This window comes from Pseudopodoces humilis, chromosome 10 (assembly GCF_049639895.1).
Source record: "Pseudopodoces humilis isolate 2021_Gansu_Grassland_sample_001 chromosome 10, ASM4963989v1, whole genome shotgun sequence".
Taxonomy (NCBI): Eukaryota; Metazoa; Chordata; class Aves; order Passeriformes; family Paridae; genus Pseudopodoces; species Pseudopodoces humilis.
In genome coordinates this window covers 9,974,833-9,999,251 of record NC_142209.1, presented here as the reverse complement: position 1 = coordinate 9,999,251, position 24,419 = coordinate 9,974,833, and the positions used below count along the sequence as shown (strand labels likewise).

General features: G+C 36.5%; 1 protein-coding gene across 2 annotated transcripts in view; it reads left to right on the top strand.

Moving 5' to 3' along the window:
- The first annotated feature begins 265 nt into the window (after positions 1–265).
- LOC106628090 (uncharacterized) overlaps positions 266–24,419 on the top strand; it is a 61,653-nt gene continuing 37,499 nt past the window's right edge. For both annotated transcript variants that reach the window (XR_001331344.2, XM_088060536.1), the window contains exon 1: positions 266–616. Coding sequence is in view for 1 of the 2 variants with exons in the window: in XM_088060536.1 (XP_087916662.1) it covers positions 577–616 (40 nt within the window). In the remaining variant the exon portion in view is untranslated. The remainder of the gene's footprint in view (positions 617–24,419) is intronic.

Here is a 24,419-nt window from a genome sequence, read left to right as displayed (position 1 = left end):
AACACTGTGTTACTCTGAAAGTCAGGTCCCTAACCCCGAACCTGAAAAAGTCACTTCAGTTTCTCTCTGCTGGCCAAGTTAACTGCAAGCATTTCCTGACGCTGAGAATGCAGGCAGAAAAAGGAAAAACGTGGACTTGAGAAAAGCACAGCTTCCAATCCCCACCCACCAGCTTCAGTCAAAGGGATGACTTCAGTCCCTTTCTTAACTAATCCTGTCACTGTAAAATCCTACAGTCATTCTTCCAACATAAAGGGAAAACGGACTCACTAGGAGGACCTAGACTCTTTCAGCTTGAACTGTTAACCAATGGTGGAAATGCAAGAATGCTGAAGTTGTGCCTTCAGAGCCAATAGAGTGGATTTGTGTGTCCCACATGACTGTGTTTCCCCTGTCTTTCACATGGGCAGTATTTAGTTCAATTCAGAACTGCAGATAGTATAGCGTGCAGAGCAGCAATGGGATGTCTGAGCACAAGTGGCTGACTTCCAGGCGACTTCAGGAAGCACATTTATACATTTCTCCTGAATTAAACTGGGATTCTGCACCCTTGACATTCTCCAGCCCTCCTTGTCGATGCAGAAGGAGACAACGACCTGCACAGCACAACAAAACTGTGAGTATGGGCTCTATTTATTTTTATTTTCACACGGAAAACAAACCTCTTAAAAATGTCAAAATGCTACGTGCCCAGATCTATGATTACTTTTCTTATAAGATAAACAAGTATCTAAAGTGTTATTTAAATTCAGAAATATTTCTTGCATGCTTCAATAAAAGAAAGAGGAAGAAAAAAAAAAAAAAAGCAAAAGCGAGTTATCCTCCAGGGCAGCGCCTGCATGCATGCAGCATGACACACTGCTTCCTGACATAGCCAGCGTGCTGCTTTGTTCATAAAGAAAAACAAAGACAAAAAGCCCTACACACGTATGTTGTTCACTTTTATTTGTACTCTGTGTCTAATCAGGCCTGATCTGTCCCCAAGGGGAAAACATAAAGGCAAACTTTAACTCCGCCAGCAAGGGCAGCCCAGACTTTGCAGACATCTGACAGTTATTATAATTAGCTATGAAAGACAGCGAAGACACTTTGGGGCAAATAGCTCTTACATTTGGAACAATGAAGTCGAGCAAGGTTCCCATCCCACCCCTTCCACGGGGGGAGGGGGAGAGGCAGGGCAGCGGGGGGAGTGTTAGGAAAGGCTTATGGCTGGACTGAAAACACACAACTAGTGTAATATCTGCTCAGCATGAGGAGAGGCTTTTTGATAAGCAACTTTACCTCTTGATTGCAGCTTGCATTCACTCAGATTCCTGGTGGGGTGGGAAAGGGTGTGGGGCTCTCCACGGTAGAACGTCAGAAGGTCGGGTGGAGGGGGCAGCGGGGACGAAGGGGCCAGAAAGAAGAGAATATCCATAGCAGGAGACATTGAAATTGTTTCCCAGAGCTTTACTGGCCAGATCTCCTTAAGCCCAAGTTGCTTTCTGGGCAAGATTTATGAGAGTTCTCAAACAGAAGCAACAGACAAAGCAGCGCTTTTTTTTTTTTTTTTTCAATTTCCTTGAAAAAGAAATTGAACCCAAATGAATAACCGTATAATAAACAGCACTGATTTGTATTTTTGCTCCTTCCCTCACCCCCCCCACCCCCCACCACTTGCTCATAAGACCTTTAATAAGGTCTTTCCCTCCTGCCTGCATGATCCTTCCCACCCCCCTTCCCTACCAAAAGTTAGATTCTGAAAACTACGATCAGAAGGGGAAAAGCAAAGACAATAGAAATCTGATTCGGTCCTGGCTGGGCTGGATCTCTAATAATGCATGAAGTGAAAACAGTTTCTAAGTGAAAGATGAGCGGACTTCTTTACCAAAAAAAAATAAAAAATAAAAAAAATACGTGCAATAAGGAGAAATTGTTGAAAGACTCCAGACGCTACTAATTATGGCTTAAATAAATCTTCTGGACAGATGTTTGCTTGCTCCCACTGCAGGGAGAGGAACGTTAAAAGAAGCATTTTTTAAAAAAGGATTTGACGTGAATCTCCTACATATGATTTTTTTTTTTCTTTGTAAATACACTGTTTTATTCTTTGTCTGCCCTCCTGTTATCTCCCCCTCCCCCACCCGCCGCCCACTGTGAGCTGAGACACCTGAAGGCTAGACACAATGATCAACAGAGCACTGCGCTCGCCTGTCTGGATTCCAGCCAGATTTTTTTTCCCTTCCACAATCAAGGAGCCTGCACGCAATGCACGGCAAGCCCCTTGCTCTGCTATGTGCAGATCAGACAGAAGTCTGAACTGTGCTGCAGAGAAGATTAAAGACAAACACAAGCCTTTCCTCCTTATGTCGGCCAGGCTCAGTTTCAACTTGTTATGATTTGCAAAAAAAATACCAAATAAGAAACTTTGTAAACATATATACACATTATTGTACAAAACATATGCACACGCACACACTTTCCAGCACAGTGTAACTAGGGACATCCAGTGTTTCCCGTTTTTACTGTGATTTCTACTCTAGCTTTACAGTCAATGCAGTATTTTATGTTAAGTTCATGCATCACTTACATAATTGCTGTGTAGCTCTCAAATATGTGTAAAGGTTTTGTATGCGCATTTGATCTATTACATAAAGGCAAGAAACTACTGTACAGCTACCCATTCCTGAATGCCCGTCGAGCTGAAATCTTACAAGATATTTGTGTTTAGAGGGATTAGCAAGAGCTCCTAGACAGTTTTATGATAGTTTCAAACGAGGCAGTAGCGAAATGCTTTGTGAATAGCTTGTCTTCAAACCGAAGGGGCGCATGGAGGGGACTGGGCTGGCCCTGCGAGCCACAGCCCAGAGAAATGCCAAGTGGCCCAGTGTCACCGTGCCACCAAGTTGGGCTTGGGAATGCAGTACACCCAAAAATAGTTGCTCTCCGTTTGGTGTGGCTATGGGTGGGGTTAGCAGAAAGGCAGATTCAAAGCCTGTATTCTATTTAATTTTTAAACGTATGCTGTGCTGACCAACCTATTTTCTAAATTCTTTGGAATTTCATTGTCTTGTGGTACAAATTATGGTGTGATAAACATGATGACTAATATTTGCTTTTCAATGTGAAGTTTGTATGAGAAAGACCTAAAAGAAAATACATTTTAAAACATACAGCCACGTGCACACACGTACAATGCTTTTAATTTACTCCCTGAAAATGTTTAAACTATATTTTAATTACTCTAACAGGTATCCTAATGGAAAGATAAGAATTTTTTCAGCTTTTTTTCTCCAATATTGATAATAAAGACTATGAGAAAAGGAACCCAGCATAAGTATCCCATATTTAATCTTAAAAAAACAACTTCCTTTCCAAATAGCAATGGAGACATGCAAACAAAAGATTGCACGTAGTGGCAGCAATATCCACAGCAAAGTAAAAATTCCTGAATAGAGATTTCAGAAAAATTAAGTGAATTAATCAAGAGCTGTGGTCAAATTTGTATTCCTGCATTTTATATTTTTTTTTGTAAATATGGAATTGAATGCATTTCTAAAGGAACAATTTACACACTTTATATGAAATACACAAGCAAACTCTACACAATGAGGAGTATATATTTGTAAATTATATGTATGTACACATGTTCAGTAGTATTAAAGTGATAATTTCCTTTCTACTTATCCTTGCATATTATTTTTAAAACAAAATTTGTCACTTCTTTCAAAAAATGTGTTTCGAAATAATGCCTGCAGCTAAATTATGAAGTGCTCCCTTTCATTTTCTTAAGGTAATGACAAGGCAGTCATATTTTTATCCTTTCCTAAAGGCTGAAATCCTACACAAATCAATTCCTTTAAACTTCAGAAGTGATTTACACACTACCTTGCCTTAGAAGAGTATTTCAACTGGCAATTCATGCAGTGTTTGTTAGTGTAAAAGTAATATCTAATCACATAAGAAATAAGCATTAAGCCGGAGTATATGAATACAGGGCCCTTGCCTCCATGTTTAGTTCAACATTCTCCCCTTCTTCCAGTAAGGTCTCTTGGGTTTTGTGAGTGCTGGGTACAACAGCTCTCACTAGAGTAGGCAGGACCTGAGCAGTGTTGCTTTAAAGATGGCATTATCCTCTCCTGCTGTTGTTGTCCACGCACCTGAGATTTAGAGCTGTGTGGTTTAGTTTTTTACAAGAAGAATTTATTTACCTGGTGTGAAAATTGCTCACCTCTGTTTTTTTTACTGACTTCTTTAAACTTTTTAATAGTTGATGCTGAAATAATGCAATCATGGAAGCTCATGCATATTTATGACTCCATTCCTTAAAATTTTGATATCTATTACAGCTTGTCTCTTAGCCTGTGGCCTACATTTGGTTGTGCAAATTCCATGGTGCTACTCACACAGACTTCAAGTTCCAATTTCCTTTTTTAAACTCTCCTCTCCCCTCTTCCCCCATGCTTCCTGTTGCATTGGCTTGTTTGAGCCTTTCCTAGTTCAAACAGAAGTGTGACTTTTAGTCCTAGGAATAAAGTGCTCAGAATTATCTCCAAAACTTTAAAAAGATTGGTAGTTTCACTTATACCTCTACAGAGCTGAAGTAACTTGAGAACCTACCAGAAACATAGACAGTCTCAATAAGGTAACAGGGTCAAATGAGCTCATACTTTACAGATAGGAAGAGAACTGCACATAGCAATTTTACAGATAAAAAGCATGCAGTGTTTTAAGGTAAACATATTTCTGTTTGATATTTTAGCAAACTATTGCAAAGCTTAAACTAGAGCAGAGTCAAAACTACTTTCAGCATGGTACAGTGTAGACCAGATGGCCACGTGTTCTTTTCTTATTTAGATGAGACTTTTCCTTTCAATAACATCTTTCTTCCTGACCTGCTTAAAAATTCCAGCGAATGAAATCAGCACAGGATTTTCAATTCTAATTGACCATGTGCAGAGGAAAGGCCAGTAGAGAAATCAGTAGGACCATTGTAAGGCACACTGCATCAATCTCTCCTTTGTCCTGAATCTTTTCTAGTATGAGCTAAAATAATTAAGAATATTTAATTTGTATTATTTGTACAGCAGCAAATCTAGCAGCATTCAGGCAGAACTCATAGTGAGTTCCTCTTTTAGAAGTCCATGTAACAAGGAAGATGTATGTCTGACACCAGAAAAGCAGGTACTTGACATCATTTTATGGCCAAATATTAAAAAAATACAGAACAAAACAAAACCCCATAAAACTGGAAACAAACCTCCCAAAAGAAACTGAAGGAAAGAATGACCAAAAAGGACTGAAAGATGTGGCTGAATTAAAACATGAACTGCTTTACCTTTTCTAATGAAGGCAGATTTGAAGGATATGGTACTTAAATAAATTTTTGAAAAGCACCTTTTAGAAGAGTCTGAAAAATATAATTTTCCACTGTCCAAAATATTGACCCTTAAATATCTGTAATCTTCAAATGCTTCAAATTTGCCTACATAGATTTCACCCACGCATCCCACCCACACTGCGTTGGTTGTGATCAGCCTCGATTGTGTCTGTGTGATCTACATGCAAGGTACAGACTGTGTGTATCACACACAAACATTACCTACAGAAATACACACCCAGAGGACATCACTACAGCCTTACCTACTATTTTATTTGCATTTAGTGAGATGTGTGTGAAGCAATATAACAATATTTGAGATTTAACGAGTATGCAAAGGATGCACAAAGTTCCTACATACGTGTTTACATAGCTAATGGATAAGGTAACTGGGTAAAAGGAATTCTTCAGAAGAAAAGTGGTTAGGGAAAAGGACTAATTGAGAGCAATATAGAGCAAGTTTGGTTAAAAAAAAAGTAGCAACAGACTTCTGTCTGTACTGTTTTGGACAAATTCACTCTACTCACAGTTCAGTTTAACATTATGCTTGAATGGTTGGTGGTTTCATATCATCACTATAAGCTTAAATCAATAAACAACACCTGTAGAATATAAATTCTGAAAAATAGTTATGAAAATGGTTTCATTAAGATAACCTGAAAAAAGAAGGTTTTCATTAAAATCCCAACAATTTTTAAAGTTAAGGTGAAAAACAATCCAGGAGAAAATTCAGTGGGCAGTATGGCCTTTGCTATATGTCAAGCATGCAGTCCAAATAACATTTGCATGAAGAAACATGCCTGACAACATAAAACAAAGCCCAGACCTTGGGTCTGGCCAGGCAGACATGGTAAAAGGTCTGATTTCAGCTCTACAACAAGATGTTTCGTAGCCTTGGGCAAGTCATTTAACTGCCTGGCTTCTCATCTACGTCACATTAGCAGAATTTAAGTTTTGAATGTGTGATTATAATTACGAGGTCAGTAATGAGATACCACAGAAAAGGATTCAGGAGAGACCTCAGATGCTTGAAAACAACATAAAATGCTAGACAGAACAATGGTCTTTTGTTTATGTTATTAAGTGAGATCATTTTTGGTGTGGTATTTCTACAAGAAAGATACAAAAAGACAAGATACAAAGCCTCTTTCTCAAGAGATCAATGACATTCAGTTCTAGCTTAATATCCTAAAGTTCTTCATGTACTCGAACATTCATTTCTTCTTTTTTACTAAGTTGCAACAAAATATCAGAATATAGGATAAATGGAAGATACTGCTCCATCTGTAAAGATGTTGTAGATTCAACGCTCACGCAAGGCCTACCACTAAAACACTGACTCCAGTAACAGCTTATTTAACAGACTGTCCCAGGGTGCCAGTGAGACAGAGCAGGTTAAATGCTGCACTGCATGACCAGAGTTAAATCTGGGGCCCTGGACACACAGCGCCTCTGGCACTCTGCACCAAGGAGCTGATGTTGGAATGGCGTCGAGCGTACACTTCCTTCTAAAGCCTGTCGGCCACTGAGAGAACCACTTCCACCCTCGACGTTCAGCACGTGCTGAAACAGGTCTTTTATTTCTACAGAGCACATTGCCCTGAAAAGTAAATACAAAGTAAATACCTCTGCTGGGATCTGCCTGCATTCAATCGTGCTCCCACGTTCACCTTTCTGTTCCTATTTCTTTTTGATTTCCACCACTGAACAGACCAAGTTAGAATCCCTTCAGCAGCAACGCTAAAAATCACTGCACAGAACACAGAAATCAGTGAGCTGCACTGGCCAAGAGACTTGACAGGAGACCTTTTGAGGCCACCATTTTGTGACTGAGTATGACCCTGAGACACACATGAACTGGAAACTTTGTTATCTGAACCTGAGGAAATATGAGGGATCTCTGTGCAAAACAAAAAAAACCCACCTGAAACATTTTCTTATTAATGTTGTTACTAATCAATATTCATGCATGCTATGAAAGAAATACTCAGACTTTCAGCTATCTTGCATCAGTGTTGTTCACAAGATGTAAAAATTAATGAAAAAGCAATGTAACAGAGCTGCTGAACATTTCAGCAGCTTTGCAGGAAGGGTAGGGTAGTGAAAAGTGGGTAAGAAGAAAATATCCTGCGTGGAAGTATGGCCTCGTGCAGTGCTCAGAACAAGGAGAGGAAGTGAGCAAAATGTGCGTGGTTCCATGCAACTGATGGGCTGTATTTCACCAGCCTATTCTTACTGTCAAGGCTCCAGACTATATTAGGAGTCTATCCAGTCTCTTAAGCCATGGGATGTGGATAATGGGATCAGATAAAATGATTAAAATCAGTTTGGTCTCATGCGTTCATCTACTAAGCATAATAGGTGCAAAACTGAAAGACTTAATTGTATAATAAAAGTACAAACACCTCTTTGTTTTACCTCTGCATTTTTCCAGTTTAGAGAAATTGATGAGGTTTTTCTCTGTGTGACTGAAAAAAACAACAAAGGCAAACAAGACAATTCTTCTCTTGCAGCATCCCAGCTGAAACTAGTTTCATCTATCCAAACAAATAAGCTCAGAAGTAGTTGCAAAAAAAAAAATTTATACTACATCCCATGAGATATTTTACGTAGAGTGTCTGGTTAATAAACTTCAGAAACAAAGACTGCTTTTAAGTAGATAACAGAGTTTAATAACTGCCTTTTTTAGAAGTAAAAATCCGATAATTTCCCAGAATGTCTTATCCATACACTGAGTTTGTACTACTGTTTTCAAGCATTTTTTTTTTTTTTTTAGTATATTTGAAACAATTTTTCTGAGAGAAAAATTCACAAAGGAAAGGATTTAAAAAGTCTAGCAAATTAAGTGGAGAACAGTGAAGAAAAGCAGTTTCCAAGGTTGATTAAAAGACTTGGAAAGGGTTAAAAATTCAGATCTTTATGTAAGAATTATAAATGAAAGGAGAGTTAAAAAGGGGGAGAAGCGGGGGAAGAGCTAAGCTGCCGGTGACTAGAGTGTATTTATGGATTACTATGTCCTGAAAAGAAGAAAACCAGAGTTGTAAGATGACACTGCAGGGGCTGTCTGGACTTTTCACCGAGTGTAAAGTCTGTTTAGTCAGTGTCTTAATGCCTAATGCTGACCTTTGCCCTCTTCACTCCTCCCTGCTCCAGGTGCAACATTTTTGCAAGTGCTTTACTGGAAAGTTTCTGCAGGTTTCACACAGTGCAAAGTGCACAGAGCACTTAAGACATCCATTATGCCCACCCAATATCAAGGGTTAGCAGATTTTTTTATCCTAGGTACACACAATGATTTGTTGTATACATTTTCCCTTATTAGTATTGCTGCATTAAATTAATAAAAACAAAAGCTTCTTTGTAGGGGTATTTAATTTACATAATTCTATACAACAAGATACAAGATCAAGTGTAAACTCATGCTACCCAGCACTGTGCAACATATGCCAGCAATGCTATTGATCTCTCTTAAATTAATTTTCTTTGCTATGGAAATGGAAGAGAAAAACAAAACCCATTGCTACAAAATAGTCAAGGCAATATAGCTTGTGTTCCTCAGGAAAAGAAAAGATTTCTTGTACAGTTATTAATTAGATTTGGACTGATAAAATTTTTAAAGAAAAACAGCAGTTTTAAAAACTAATAATAAAAAGAGCTAAACTACATAAGATCTGTACAATATCAATTTTGATTGACAAAAATAGTGTATTAAATCTATAAATTCTACAGTTTCTAGTAATGAATATATATAAAATTACACAAATAATTATTTCTCTATGCTTTATGTTTAGTAGATGGTTGCTAAGATTTTTGAGATCTGCAATTTAACTTTTCTGAGGAGAAAGTATGTTCTGGGTACCATCATCTTCAAGACCACTAGAAGTGTTGTGTTGTTTCTGGAAAGGTTTCTGTGGGCATTTCTTGCCACTGTGGGCAAGGAGCCCATTTTCCTCTGTGTACACAATGCTGCTGGACTTCTGGCTCCTTTGGGTTTCACCTGGCATTGAAGATGATTTTCACTGTGTAATACCAGCTACTACAACTCATCCTTCTCCAGTGGCATAAAGCTTACTGCAAATCCAAGACTGTCCAGTCATGGTTCTTGCACTTTGTTATCCATGCTAGCTAACTATGCCCCCTCCAAAGATTAAAAATCATGATTTAGAAATTTAAAACTTTGAAATAACTGAATTCTCCACATTCCTTCCTCAGTGAGCTATGCTGAGGAGTGTTCAATACACTGAAGGAAAAGAAAGGAGGAAAAGGATGGGTTTAAAAGAGTTGAATAGCAGCAGGTAGGCTTCATGGGAAACCCTACTAGTCTAGCCAGAATAACCCAGGATAACACATCTTCTATGCACAACATTACTTCAAGGTAAGACTTACATAAAAAGAGTTCAGATGAGGGTTTATATTTAGGGAATTTCTATGACAGAGATGTGTTTGCATCTGGACTAAAACATTTATTTTACTGGATTACCTTTCAGATATGCTAAGCAGCTGTACCTCTTTGAAAGAATATTTTGGTGTTTTCCCATGACATTGCTAAATAAAAAATAGCTTAGGCCATCTTTATTACCTAAATAGTTTAAGGGGTCTGATTTTGGGGGAGATTTTTCTTTAAAACAAAATGTGGATCTTAATACAGTAGTTTATTCCAGGAGTGGCTACTGGTCAAGAGGTCAAAATATTCTGGGAAGTGTGTCCTGAAACAGTTTTCTTATGTTTTTCAATTTAATTTAAACACTGGAACTCGAAGAGAATATGGAAAAAAAAAAAAATGTTTGAAATGACAGACTATTTCTAGATCTGGGCAGCTTTATCTCAGCACAAAAAGTGCTCCTGTCCACAGTGCAGCTGCTAAAAAGTCATCAACACCCCTTGTTTAAGAGTAGGGTACAATTAGAAGTCAAAACTTTAAAAACCTGAAAAGTTATTACTGCAGTAAGACATGCAACTGGATTTGATTTCTGGGTTTGTTTACAAGACATATTTAGTGCAGGTGGTATTCTCCTTAATTTCACTGAAGGTCAAGTGTACTTGTCATAATTGTATTTTTTGCACAGCTGAGAATTCAACTACTTGTGCAGAATGAAAACAGACATTGTTTCTGTAAAGGAAACACAGAGGCACTGAAGAGTTGGACTTGAGATAAACAACGAAGTAAATTCTCACAGTTTTCAGCTACCATCTCGTCAAGATCATCACTTTTGAGTCTGCTGTGTATCAGTGGAAGCAGTGATTTGGGTCCTTCACTCCCAGAACTTCAGAATCCTTTGACTGGAAAAGTGGTTTCATCTATCTTGCTTTAGGTGGCTAGTTAAAATTTTTTTCAGGACTACAAACTAAGATGAAGGTTTTGCAATATTTGCAAATGACTGACATTACAATGATTTACAAGTATAAAAATGAACAAAACTGAAATAATCAAGATTCTAATTTAAATAAATAAAAACTAGATTACAAAAAATATAAATTCATTTTCTGCTATTTTGGAATGTCAAAATTATGGCTTTCAGAGGAGACTGTCTTATTCTCTGTAAATTTTAAACTGACTTGTTACAATTGTCAGATAGCAAACTAAATTTGCTGAAAAAAACAACATGGCAGAAATAGGATACTATTCTTGTGCTTTGATTCATTTACTCTTATGAATTATCAGTCTCTCCCACATGCAATATGTGCATCTAAAATACAAAGTTGTCCACTGAACCTTCTTTTTCTCATGAGTGTTTCCCTCATCCTCTACCTTACAATCATTGCTAGTGCCTTCACTATGCATTTTACCTGAAGAAGGAAATTAAGGCAAAACATCTCTGAATTGTGTTTAATTATATTTTTTTTTCATGTCAGTTGAAAAATGCCATAACAAAAAAACCCCAAACAACCAGGTGTCTCCTTCTGTTATTCTTATGTAATAGTTAAGTCTTGCATAACGCTTAAAAAATCCTCCAGTTTTCTTCAAGTAAATTATTTCCTAATATATCAGAGACAAGGAAGATAAATCAACCTTCTTTCCAGATTCTCTTCGTGTCAGGTCCAGAGCTCAGGTTTGCTTCAGAGCATCAGTTCACCAAATTTTAAAACTAGAGACAAATTTCTCTTGTGAAATCCATTTGCTGATTAGCAGTTTCTTACCCATGTCCTCTACCCCCGTCCAATCTGCTTCTCTAAACAGCACTGCCCTGAATCGCTGTATTCCTCTGCAAACAGCAAAATGTAAAGATGTAAAAATTGGAACTAGTTACATAAATACACAACATTACATATGATGACAGTATTAAAAATTTTACTTAAAAGCATAAATACAAGTGAAATAGTGCCTTTTTATGGAGCAGTTCAAAGACACAGAAATACTTTCATTAAATTGACACAAGATCACGACTTCAAATCTACATTTTCATTTATTGTGGAAACCTCAAAAAATAACCAGGTTGCCATCTGATTAGTTTCTGTTATTTTCTTAAAATACAAAATAGTACAGGAAAGCAAGTAGTAGTCTAATGAAATTTCACTAGGTCAACTTAGAGGACTTTGGTATTTCAATCTGTGGGATTCATCTGACATTTTGTCTATAAATCCAAGCTTCCTCTTTCCTCACCTCATTGGCAAACTTATTTTTAAGTTGTATTTATTTGTAATTATAAAGTTTTACTGCCTTATTGCATGGTCAAATCCACAAAAAAAACATTGATTCGTGGGGTTTTTGGGGTTTTTTTGGTGGTTTTTTGTTTTGTTTTGTTTTTTTTTTTTAAAGAGGAAAAAATATCCCTCTAACCACTATCCTATGACAGTTTTGTACTTATATTCAGGGAATAAATTTTACACAACTTCAACTTTACAACTTCATTTAGAGAATCAATAATCAGGACTATTCTTTCCGTATCAGTATTCTAGCTGAGTTTTTCAGACTCAGTATTAAATTTGGGGTAATTTAAGATCTTCTGAACAACAACAACAACAAAAAAATTAAATCTATCGTCCTGTTAGTGAAGGAAGTGAAACCTAAGTTACTTAAAAAGCTGATGAGGTTCCTGTCCTTTCTGAGGAGGAATCAAGATGGTTTTTGCTGAAATACTGGTTTAAATTTATACAAAAAAAAAAAAAAAAAAAATTCCTGTACTTTAAGAAATAGTTCAAAGGGAACAGGGACTAACACTGAATATGTATCAGGTTCATTAATCTACTTCTTAGATACACAACTTGTTTCTCTGAGGAGATGGCAACACACCTGTACCTTTGTAGCAGCCAGCATAGGGAATCACATTTAGCCCCAGCAGGCTCCAGTGGGGTAGGCCCCCATCATGTTTCCAACACACTCCTGGAGAAAGGAGAATGCTGCCTTGCATGCACAGGTTGTGAGAACACCAAGGCCATTGAAAGGACCAGTGGGACTTGGCTGAATTCCCGAATTTCATTGTATTAGGAAAAGGTCTCTACTCTGTCCTGTAATGCTTCTCTGATGAGTATTCTTCTTCTATGTAGTGCCTATATCCTGTCCTTTTCTTTCCTTCTCTGGATTTACACAGAACAGACAGCAATGATTTCCTGCTGGATGCCCTCAGGATTCACTGCGTGTTTTGGATGTTGCAAAGGAAGAGGAGACAGTCAAGAAAATTTGAGACCTTTATGGGAGAGGGGTTTGTGGCCTTTGGCTACAAGATCTTAATGAGCTTCCAGCTCCTTTTTTCCTCATCTCTCTACAACAGGAGGCAGCAAGCACAACGAAGACTAGAATTGTGCACCCCTCCTTGCCAAAGATTTGTCATCCAGTAGCTTTAAATTTAGAAACTTAAATTGGCTGTCAATTCTTTTACTGCACAAATGTAAAATAAGTGATGTTAAGATAGCATTAAAGAGAAATGTGGGGGAGACTGCTTCTCAATTGTTCTGTTTGAAAACTTGTACTTTAATTCATGACAAGCAGCAAGATTCACTGGAAAAGGCATTCTGCACTGAAAGATGCTGGGCATACTTCATTATACGAGAACATTTCCAAATGAAGACCTTCTTTGCCATTTCCTTAAAGATGGCCTCAGACTATACCACCTGTCTAAACATATTTACAGTCTCTCCACACGGCTGAAAGCTCACTGCAGTGGAATTTTTCTAAGGGTCAAAGGTAGCACAAGTGAAGAGGTTTTGGTTTGGTTTGTTTTTTAAGACACAAGGAGATACCCATGAATTTTCTGCAAATCTAGCTACAGATATAACTGGCTTATAATAGAAACATTTGTTAATCTAATCTAGAGATACAAACTCTCTGAGTGGCTGCTAACCATTTGATAAACTTTTTTGAAATTTAGTTAGTACTACATTATGCAGTTTGCATTTGACTTACCTAATTTGTTCTCTGCTGCCCTCTTTTTCCACTCTTTTTTTGTTTGTAAGATGTTAGTTGAGCCACAAAAGCAACCCCTGTATCTCCCAGCATACTTGCCAAGTTAATTTTACTTTTACTTCCTCATTTAAGGGGAAAAGGGGGACTAGGGACGAACAAACATTTTGGGTCAGGTGATACATCCATATCTAAAGATGAGCAAAGATGAGAGATCAAACTTGCTTAAAAAAAAAAGATAAGCAATTACTAAATCACAAATATAACATATTTATCTCTTGAATAAATTGCTCAAAATTTGACAGTTGCCATCTTCTGAAATTTCGATTTGGAGGATCCCTCCCCCATTCTCCAGGAAAGACATCTGGCTGCCACTGAATGGAGTTTACTGTTTGAACATCCCATCTGGTTTCATCATGTTAACACATGATTCCAAGTCATTCAAGAAGTATGAACAATGGATATTGTATTCCAGATAGTGTCATGTGGATTTAATCTTTAAAAGATGGTGGCACTGTAGAACTCAATCTTTTAACTAAAAGTCAAAACATTTCTTGTACTGAAAACTCATTTCCCACAGCCTCAGAAGCCTCAGATTTTATCCTGCTCTAACAACGACAAGGAGACAATGTCTCCCTCATATGGTGCCATTCCTATTGTTACCTACCAGAATACCTATCTTGATAAATCAAGAACACATTTCCTAAACACAGCAGTTAAAAGCAGCATTAAAACAGATTTTTCATGAGAATACTAATTATTTTCATAGCCAAATTACTTCCAGATTGATTAAAATCAGAAGCAGAAGTTTGTTGAGGCAAACGGAAGTTGGGCACTTTTGCCTTCCAGAGCTGGTAACTCTACCTTTCACTGACATTAGAAAAATCTAAAAAAGTCTCTCCAAGACAAACTGTAAGTGCTTTTGTCAACAGACCAGCACTACTTTATCTCAGTGATGCTGAAAGAACATCTCATTTCTCTATATACTCTTGAATTAAAACTCAATTTTCAGTTAATAACATTTCTTATCCAAACAGCTCTTTAACATTTATTTCTTCATAAGGATAATTGACTCGTGGTCCTGTAACACTGATCCTAATATATTTTTTGTATTTCTTAAAGGATGCCTAGTAGGAACAAATGTTCAATAAGTGGCTTATTATGAAAACTTAATAAAAACTTATTTCAGACTAAAAGAGAATATATAAAACTTCAAGAGTAAGCAGGTATTTAAATATTTTCTGGCTGTCTTTTAAGCCACCTAATAAAATTATATTGCTTCATTAGAGCACTTGGGAAAGTGACTCGTTTATCTGCAAGGGTGAAAAGATGAGGAAAAAATATAGATATTTTGAAGGGAAACACGTTTTTAGTTGAATGAAGCAGGGCAAACTTCCTTTACATCTCTGGAACTGGATCATGAAGACTGACTAGTTTATTCTCAAAACTGTAAGGCTAACTGAGTCAGAGTTGTGTAACAAGATATTATAGATGTGCTGATGAGAGAAGACAATTCTGTAAAGATTGATAAAGGCAATTACACAATGACACCACCCAATGTTTTCTGAACTCTGTTGAAGTCTATGTTTTATTTAGTATCACCATTTTACCAGCCAGCTCAAAGGCTGAAGTTAGTTATATGTGTGGACATCAGGATTTTCACAGAAACACCTAAATCAAAAATATTTAAGAGGCTGCTGTTGGTGCTTTAAAAATCACTTTGCGTTGTCTGGAAAATTACTTTACCTGGTTTACCTGCTGTGTTTCAGTTGACAAAAGCTGTCTAGAGGATAGGGGCTACTACATTTAATAAACAGAAAGGGCAAAGAAAGAAAAGATGTGCTCAAATTTATGGAAGTCAATGAATTCCTCTGTGACAAACTGGGTAAGCTCCCAGCAAAGCAGGGTTGAAGGCTGGCTCCATCAGTTGGAAATTCTTTTAAAATTTGTGGAGATCATACAGACTGCTAAAACAGTGGATAATATGCATTAAACAGAGTCACTTCCAACTGATTACAACAGGGAAGCTACTGAATTCCCTAAATTCAGGATAAGAACAATAAAATACAAGGTTGGAATAGAGACAAAAAAACTTTGTTGATTTTAACTGTGTTCCACTGTTCCTATCACCTCTAATAACTAAATCATTAATACAGTAGTGACTATGTTCATTGATGACCACCTTAGTTTTACAGAAGAGAATTGTTTGTTTCATTTGGCAGTACTTCTATTGACTCTTTCCAAGTAATTCTAGTTAAGTATTCATTCAGCACAGATTTATGCAAGCTATAGCAGACAGCTTGTGTCAGAAAGTCTTCAGAGTCTGTTTGTCTAATTCAAGTACTCTGTCTAGAAAGGCATTGCTTTTGAGTACTCAAAACCTATTAATTCAGTTCCTTATGTTGGCAGGCACAAAACACACAATACTTTTCAGCTTGTAATCCATCTGCAACACCTGAATTACTACAAGCACTTGTCATACACTGAAGAGAAAAAGGGACACTGACAAAAGGAATTTAAGGAAATGGAAGTCCTAAACTGAGTCTCCCTGAAAGCATTTTAAAAATTTATTTTATTTCTTTGCCCTTAAGCCATGAATGTCTTAAAGCATGCAAGATCCATGCTTAAAAAGAACTAAAATCCTGTCTTCTAGAATTTAGGTATTTAGTTAAAACTCGTTAGTTTTATGTAAGTATTTTGTACTAGTGAAAAGTTTGACTTCTCAGACAGGATCCAGAATTAAAGTTGGCTCTACTCACAATCAATTTCAGTTAACATGTAGCAAGAGAATTTTGAAGACACAGCAAGACTTTTCCAGGGAAGATAATTTAATTTAATGCTTTACTTCAAGACAGAGTGTGCTGGTCTAGCTAGACCACATGAAATTGGTGCCAAGTGATCCTCAACCAGATTACCAATACATCCATTTAAAAGGGCAGTGATACAGTCCCTGATAAAGTACTCGTTGTTACATCAGTTCTCTCACTTAAAAAAATGTGTGGGATATTAATGCTATTTTTTTAGTTCTTGTATGGAGAAAGGAGCATTTATTTCCTAGAACATTGTATTCGGTCATCTTGTTCCTACCTGTAATGTTTAACTTCCAAAACCAAAGCAGAATGCTTTCACAATTCCATCCTTCATTAGGGGAGTACTAATGAAACTTAGTAGTTTGACATAAGTTTCAGTATTAAGAGAAAACTTGAGTGGGTTTATTGAATCAATCTACTCTTTCTGGATATCTACACAGATTTCACATTAACATTAAATTAAAGTAATGGGTGTTAAAATGAAATCTCACAGTGGCAGTCTGAGTTCTAACTTGGACTTTGGTTATTTGTAACTCATGTTTAACCTTACAGAAAATCTAAGTGCATTATGATCCAAATTAACAAAATTCAAACTTATATATCTTCTCCTTTTAGTAATCTAGCTTAGATATTTGTGCACTGCAGACGTTTGATATCTAACTCCCTCATGCTAACACAATCTTGTTTTCCACATATAAATGGCAAGCTGCCAATTAGGGAAGTACACATGCTGCAATGCAAAGGAAAATAAGTAGATATGTCTGTATGTATTAACTACAAGTCAGAGTATTGTCTAGTGCAGCTGGAGTGAAAAACACTCCAAAAAAGCTAATTACAACTCCAGTCTTTATTATTATAAGCAAAAGCTTTTGTGAGCTAGGGTTACAGTCCTCACTGCAGTATATTTCTTGGTTTTAAGTCTTTGTTATTCTTTTTCCACTGATTCAAACTCTTGAAAATAAAATTGTCTCAAAGCCATTAAAACAAGAAAAATCTTAAAGCAATTTATCAAACTATAGTGCAAAGAATAAAATTCTCTTCATTCATTCCATCACCTCTACGGCCTTATAGTTGCTTTTATCCATATGTAGAACACAATTCCAATGTAAATGCCAGAATGACAATTAAATAAAACCTATTACTGTAGATTGAAACTTTTTTATAAGCTTCCTTAAGGAAAAACCAAGCTACTGGTGAAGCCAGCAGGACACCCAGGTTCATCTGGGCTCCTGTTCCAGATTCAGAATATAATATGAGAAATTCCACTTTGTTTATTCTCTGATTCCCAAGCTGTGAAAAGCTGTGTTAGGATTATTCCCATTATTCATCCTACTATAAACCAAAGCAATCTTTTGGACACTGCTATAGAGTAGCAGAGAATTCTAGGTAGTTCTGTATGGTATATGATACACAGAGCTGTACATCACCCTCAAACCCTAGCAGCAGTAATTTAGATCAGGATACTGAAGTTAACAAACCTAAAAACCCCTGTATTATCTCTTTCTTCTGTATACTTAACTGTACAAGTTCTGTAAGTATATTGATCATCTATAAGCCTGCTAAAAAGCATAACTAATTATATTTATTCATTCTCCTCTCTATTTAAGAAAAAGAGACTTAGCAAAACTAAATTTTGTGGGCTCTGTAATTTCAATGTGACTGTGCTGCATTCTCTCATCACGAAATGCCTGGCATCTTCTTGTGCCACACTACTCAGCGTAAGCTGCTTTTCTGTAATTCATAGGCCACTTCTGTACAGGGCCATTGCCATTTTTCATTTCGAAAAGCAAGTACATGAAGCGATAGAACTCTCAGAAATGGAAAAAACGTCCTACTTTTAACTTAACAGAAAATGGCATTTCATCTTACAGCCCTGCCAGTGCACTTGCTCGTAATGTGATGTGTCATACAGGTTGAAGTGAATTTCTTTGCCTTAAGGATCAAGTGCCACTTCTCACCAAAAACATAAGAAGATTTCACTTCATGTTTGACTCCTAATTCACAAGTACTGCAGTCTTTGAATGTCGGATTTTCTGTCAAGCTGGAGGATGGTGATTCATAAAGTTAAACTTCATGTGGAGTGGTACCATTTTTAAAGAAAAGTGCTTCAGAAAACATTTCTAGGGATTAAAAGAGAATTTATAGTCAAAAAACAGACACACTGACTCCAAAATAGCTGTTTCACATTTAGCAGTAAATCAACTATTTCAGACAGATCTCTTCATTCGTCCTAAATTTTACTGAAATTCAAAGTAGAACAGCACTTGTTTTGAACTCAAAGTTTTGTGGGCTGGAAAAAGTGAGTTTTCTGCTTACCTGTGGTCATGAAATATTTATCAGTTTGTCAGTTAAAAAAAGTAGCAATGAATGGTATACAGTGATTCATTTCTTTATGTGAAGGACTTTGTATAAATTAGCAATCTGGCATTCAGTGGTCACATGTATTAAACACACTGAGTAATGCTACTTTATCTCACCCTCATACAAGCACAACAACATGGCCTCCCACTGAGCTACTTAGTGCTTAATGTAGTGGGCCAGAAGTATCTCAAAGTTGTTTGGCATAATTAACAGCTCAAGATAGAACAAAATACAAAATTTGTGGGGAAATTTTCAAGCAATCTTATGTGCAACAATATCAACTTAAATAATTTCTAGAAAAAGTTTTTAGTCCATTTGGGACAAGTGAAACTACTCATCCCAGATTTTCCAATAAAATATCCAGTTAAATCATTTAATAAAATACAGAAATGCCCTAAGACCAGTCCTCCAGATAAAGTATATTTATCGCAATCCCAGATCCAAATCTATTTTTCAGGTGTTTTAATAGATTGCAATTGCTATGAGTTATGCAAATTTATTCAGGGGAGGGGAAGGATGACTTTTGGACTTTGATTAGTGCAATTTTTGGGGGAAGAGGAAAATAAATGAGATTCAACTCTGTTTTAAAAATAATTCTGCTGCCAGATCATTCTACCATCACAAAATAAGTGACACATGTAACAAGCCAGAGAAGATAAATATCTTCTCAGCCTCTGCTTTATGACCAAAGCTAAGCAAATATGCAGCTGACAGAGGTACCTGAGACCCTTTTGCTGGCCTTTGAAACCTCCATCATGGTATTGTAGGTAAGAATGTTAAAGAGATGCTTCTCTACTTGAGAAACATCTTCAGCCTTTATCAAAGTTAATTCAGGCTGGCATTTTCCAAGCCATACTAGTGTGGTATTTGGTACTAATTGCAGGGGACTTAGCATGGAGGAAACTCCATATTTCACAGGAATTCAGCTGAAGAGCCTTTTACCACAGCCTTCATCTTCCATTTTAAAGCTATGAAGAGGGAAAGGTATACACTTAAATTAAAAAAGGAGGGGGAATGTTTCAGAGGCTCTTCAAAGATTTGTCTGAGTTGTGGAATTAATAAGAAATACAAGTTCAAAACCTTCAAGTATTTTGAGCTACCATCAAATTTAGGGCAAATCCCTTACAAGAAATTTCTCACTGTGAATCATGTGCTGGACTTGTTTTTGTTGGTTTTAACACCAGGAAGTTGCCTACCATGTTAAAATGCTGGTTTGTTTATTTCAGTATCATAAAATAAATACTATCCAACAAAAGATGTAGTTATTTCTTTACAGAGACACAGTACCATTAAATTAGAAAGGTTTATATGATTAAAAGAGAGACACACAAATATTTAACAAATATGTATCCTCCTTTATCAAGTGGAAGCCAAGTACATGGCAGCATGCTTGGGATTAGAAGGTGGAGGATAACTAAAATTTCTTCTTTCAATGGAGGCCCATCAAGGTCAGAGATCTCCAGATTAAAAACAACAACAACCCCCACAAAAGGCTCTCCAAAAACCAAAGCCAAATACTAGTAAAACTTTAATGCACACTATTTATATACTTCAAATAATTCTGGTACTTTAGCCTGTTCATTTTTTTTCTTTACATGAATTTTTACAGAAGACTCTCTTCACATTTTAAGGCAGAAAAGTCTTAATAATTTTTAAGAAATGAGTATGCAATTCTGCATCGTTTAGTAATTAAGAGGAAAAATGGTTTTAACAGTCAATCAAAAAGAGTAACAAAAGGAACACAAAGGAGGTCTCAGTTCACTAAATAGTGCTTGTCTTTTCAGAGGGAAATTTTGTCTAGAAGCATTCAAAATGCAGAGTCCAAGCACTCTTCTTCAATGTCAGAACTCAGCATCATGAGGCAAAATGTTTTTGCTTGATAGAGAGTGATTTAAAAGCTTTCTTCCTAGTTGAAAAGAATTGAAATGCACTGCTGAAACCTCTTCAATGAACCAACCCCACTGGCCAGGCTGTAGTACCTGCACAGCAGCAATGCTGCCCAGGCCGCACACCGCTCTGCTGCCTTTATCGGTACAACTCATGGTGGAGGAACAGATGAAAGGCCAAATTGTTTCAGCCAGCCAGAACCACCCCCAGAGTGTCCCAGCTATGGCCTTACTGAAGGTGAGAAGCAGATCGAAACTCTGAATGTGAAATAAGATGGAAAATAAACTTTGATAAGTATGACCTGCCCTAACTTGAAGGCAAGAAGCATTTAAATGTTAATGTCTGTATATGCTAACTTAATTAGTAAAATGAGGTATTGTATGCCATACTACTTAAAAAAATTAAGAATCACTGCATATTTCAAAATATTATATGACATGTTACATACTTATAAAACAAGTTTGCTATATCTGTCACTTCCTATAATGACTTCAGGGAGAAAGTACTGTACAGAGCCTGGCTAAAAAAGGCTAAAAGTTGTTTAACAAAACTCCCTTCCTGTACCATAAACGAAGGCTTCTACTACACCTATGTCAATAATATAGTCTAGTAATAAATGAGAACATTAAAAAAGTAAAAAAGAAAAGCACTTGACACTTACAAAAGAGAATAGTACTTGTTCTTTATGAGAATAGAAAATTATCTCCTTTAAGGGGAAAAGCAGTGGAAGAGGAAAATATCACTGTCTTTTGTTCTATGTCCCTATATGTTTTATTATAAAAACCCCAAAAATCCACTTTTTTTAACCTGGTCACCCGGGAGAAATAATGCTTCTGGAAAGGTACAGACCAAGGTAGCTACAAAATCCTGTATGAGAACATTTAAGTAAACAAATAAAAATCCTGTTTCATCTTCTCATAGTCCTATCTCCTGGCATATCAAAAAACACAAGTACCTGTGTTTAAAGGACTAAGAACATGAGGCACATTGATTTAGTGAACTTAAACTAGGACATCAGGAAATAATAGCGGCAGGTATACCCTTACTCCTCTGCTGCCAAAAAAAATGATGCAATTCTACTATTTCTTCCTCTGATTACAGTGGTGCATTTAAATTTCTAATGTTTGAAGAGGGCATTACAGAAAAGTGTACTCTTTGTGGTTTTGGGTTTTTTTCCAAGTCCTGTTTTTTGTAAAGCAAAAGTTTTAACTTCCAGAATCTGCACATGAAGTATTGGAATTTCTCTACATTTCTGATTCCCCATACTGACTGTCACAATAGTGAGAGCACAGTGAGGCCTCTCAGGGCATTGCCCTCCTTCTGAAACCCTTTTAGGATGCATGACAGAAAGACTTGGGAGAGCCAGGAGGCCTCTCCACTCTACAGCATCACTGAAATAAATGCAGCAGTGTCTGTCCCTTTCAAAGATATTTTCTAATGTTAGCATTAGAACCTTCTGTTCCCTGTTTTAAAAAGAAGAAACCGAAAGTCTAAACCTCTTTTTTAATTGATTCTCTAAAGTGAACACCTTTGAAAATTAAATGCCTGAACTGACATATCCTATTGGCTTATCCTTAGATTTTATTACTTGATGGCAGTTCAGAACTGTTTTTCTATTTCACTTCTGTCCTGCTCCCTGACAGCCTGGAGAGCTTTTGCAAAGAGTAGGCCAAACTTTCCAAGAAGCAGCCTACAGCAGTCATGCTAAAAGGAACTTTGGAGCAAATTCTTTAGTCTTAATCCATTTGCCTGCTTCTACTTTAACACTTTCACAGTAATTTACAGTATTTTCACCAATAAAATCATTATTTAATTTAAAAGGAGGATGAATAGGAATGTCTTCTTAAAATTCCATGCCAAAGTATGTTTATTGCTTAAAAGAAATAAGCAGAGCTTCCCAAATTCTATGAATTAAAGAGATTTTCAAAGTCTTCCTACAGTAAATGTGAAGCACCATAAAAATAGACTCTTAACATATTTAAATAATGGTCTGGAATTTAATTAGAAACTTTAATATTTGAAGTTGGATGAAAATTATTTTTCCTTTACTTTTTTCTGGTTAGGTTTCTTATAAGGAGACTCCTGTTGAATCAAAAATAAATCTTAACCTTCAAAGTAGACAATATTTAAAATGACAGTCCAATCACAAGCACACACACAAAGAAAAGTATGCTAAAAGTAATTAAAAATCCTAGAGGACAAAAGGAAATATTGTATTAAAAGTGGAGGTTTAATCAGGGTTCCTACAGTTACTTTGAACCTTGCAACTTTAACGGTGTAGGGTTTAGATAATACCCTATTAAAAAAGAGTCTTCATTCTTTTGGAAAAAGGCACAAGATGATCCTTACAATACCACATAAAATAAACAGGAAATCTAGATAATATTCAGGAAACTGCTAGTTATCAAGAGTTCCACTTGGAAACCACGTACTTACTATAAGATTAAAGATAGCAAAATGTTGCCACAAATACCTACTCCTATTAGAACCGTAGCTTTTCATATAAGCATCTTTTAGAGTAAATGGAAGTTATGTCAGGAATCTTACTCTACATTAGTCTAGTATTTACTATAGTCATTAATCTCTCTGAAACATGCATTTAAACATGACCAGTGCACTGGTAGTATATAATCGGACAGTTCAAAGAATTCAAACTGTTCACTGATGGATCACCTTTCTTTCTAAAAGAAGCACCCTAAACATGGAAATTTTCAGCTTTTTTATGCAAAACCACATCAAAAACTGAATACAAAGATCAGGTTCAATATAAGAATATTTTCTGGGACATGACATTGAAGATACTCAAGTTTGGTATTAAAGAGACTTGTATATTGTTTAATTTTTAATTAGAGAAAAATTCTATTCCTATATGCTGCACGTAATAGATCAAGACACATGATTTCCAAAGGTCCAAAATAAATGAAAAAGTAATCCAATTTATTCACAGCTTTGCTGTGTAGGGTAACTTTTTTGTGTTAAAGAAAATGTTTCCACAATAAACTTCATTGGGAACTCATGAGTTCACACAGCTCTGAGCTAGGGAAAATACTTGATAAAATACCTTGTAAGTGCCTGGACAGTGCACCTTCAACAGTTGTCTCTGACTTTTCTCTGTTACAGTAGGCATTTGAAGTGACATCTGAGCTATTTATTTTCAGTAAGAAGCCAAGCACTTGTGTCAAGTAGCACCACATTCCACAGGTTGTCTCATTTGAAAGCTGTAAGTCTAGCTAGATATTGGCATGCATGATTCAAGGGGACAGAACTCAGTACTTAGCAGGGGAAGGAAAGGCATTTAGAAGATAACAGAAGTCCAATTATGAACTGTGAAAATATGGAAACTCATTGAGGAAAATGGGAGAAGACTGTGCTTAAGGTTAGATGTGTGTGCTCAAATATCTCACTTAATCAGTCAACAATAAAAGGATAACTACCAGGAAACATTTTAACCTGACAAGGTATTGTAAACAGTGTGCTCCTCTTTTGGGATATACTCTGTTGCTTTCATGGTACAAGCTAGTCAGTGGAAAAAGTTATGGAATACAATGTTGGGGTGTCTTTGAATTTACTGAATTCCTTCCAAAATGCCTTATGGTGGACTATTCAGTATTCATCACCATACTTCTGTGGAGTAACGGCTGTTAATCCTTTAAAATATACAGAA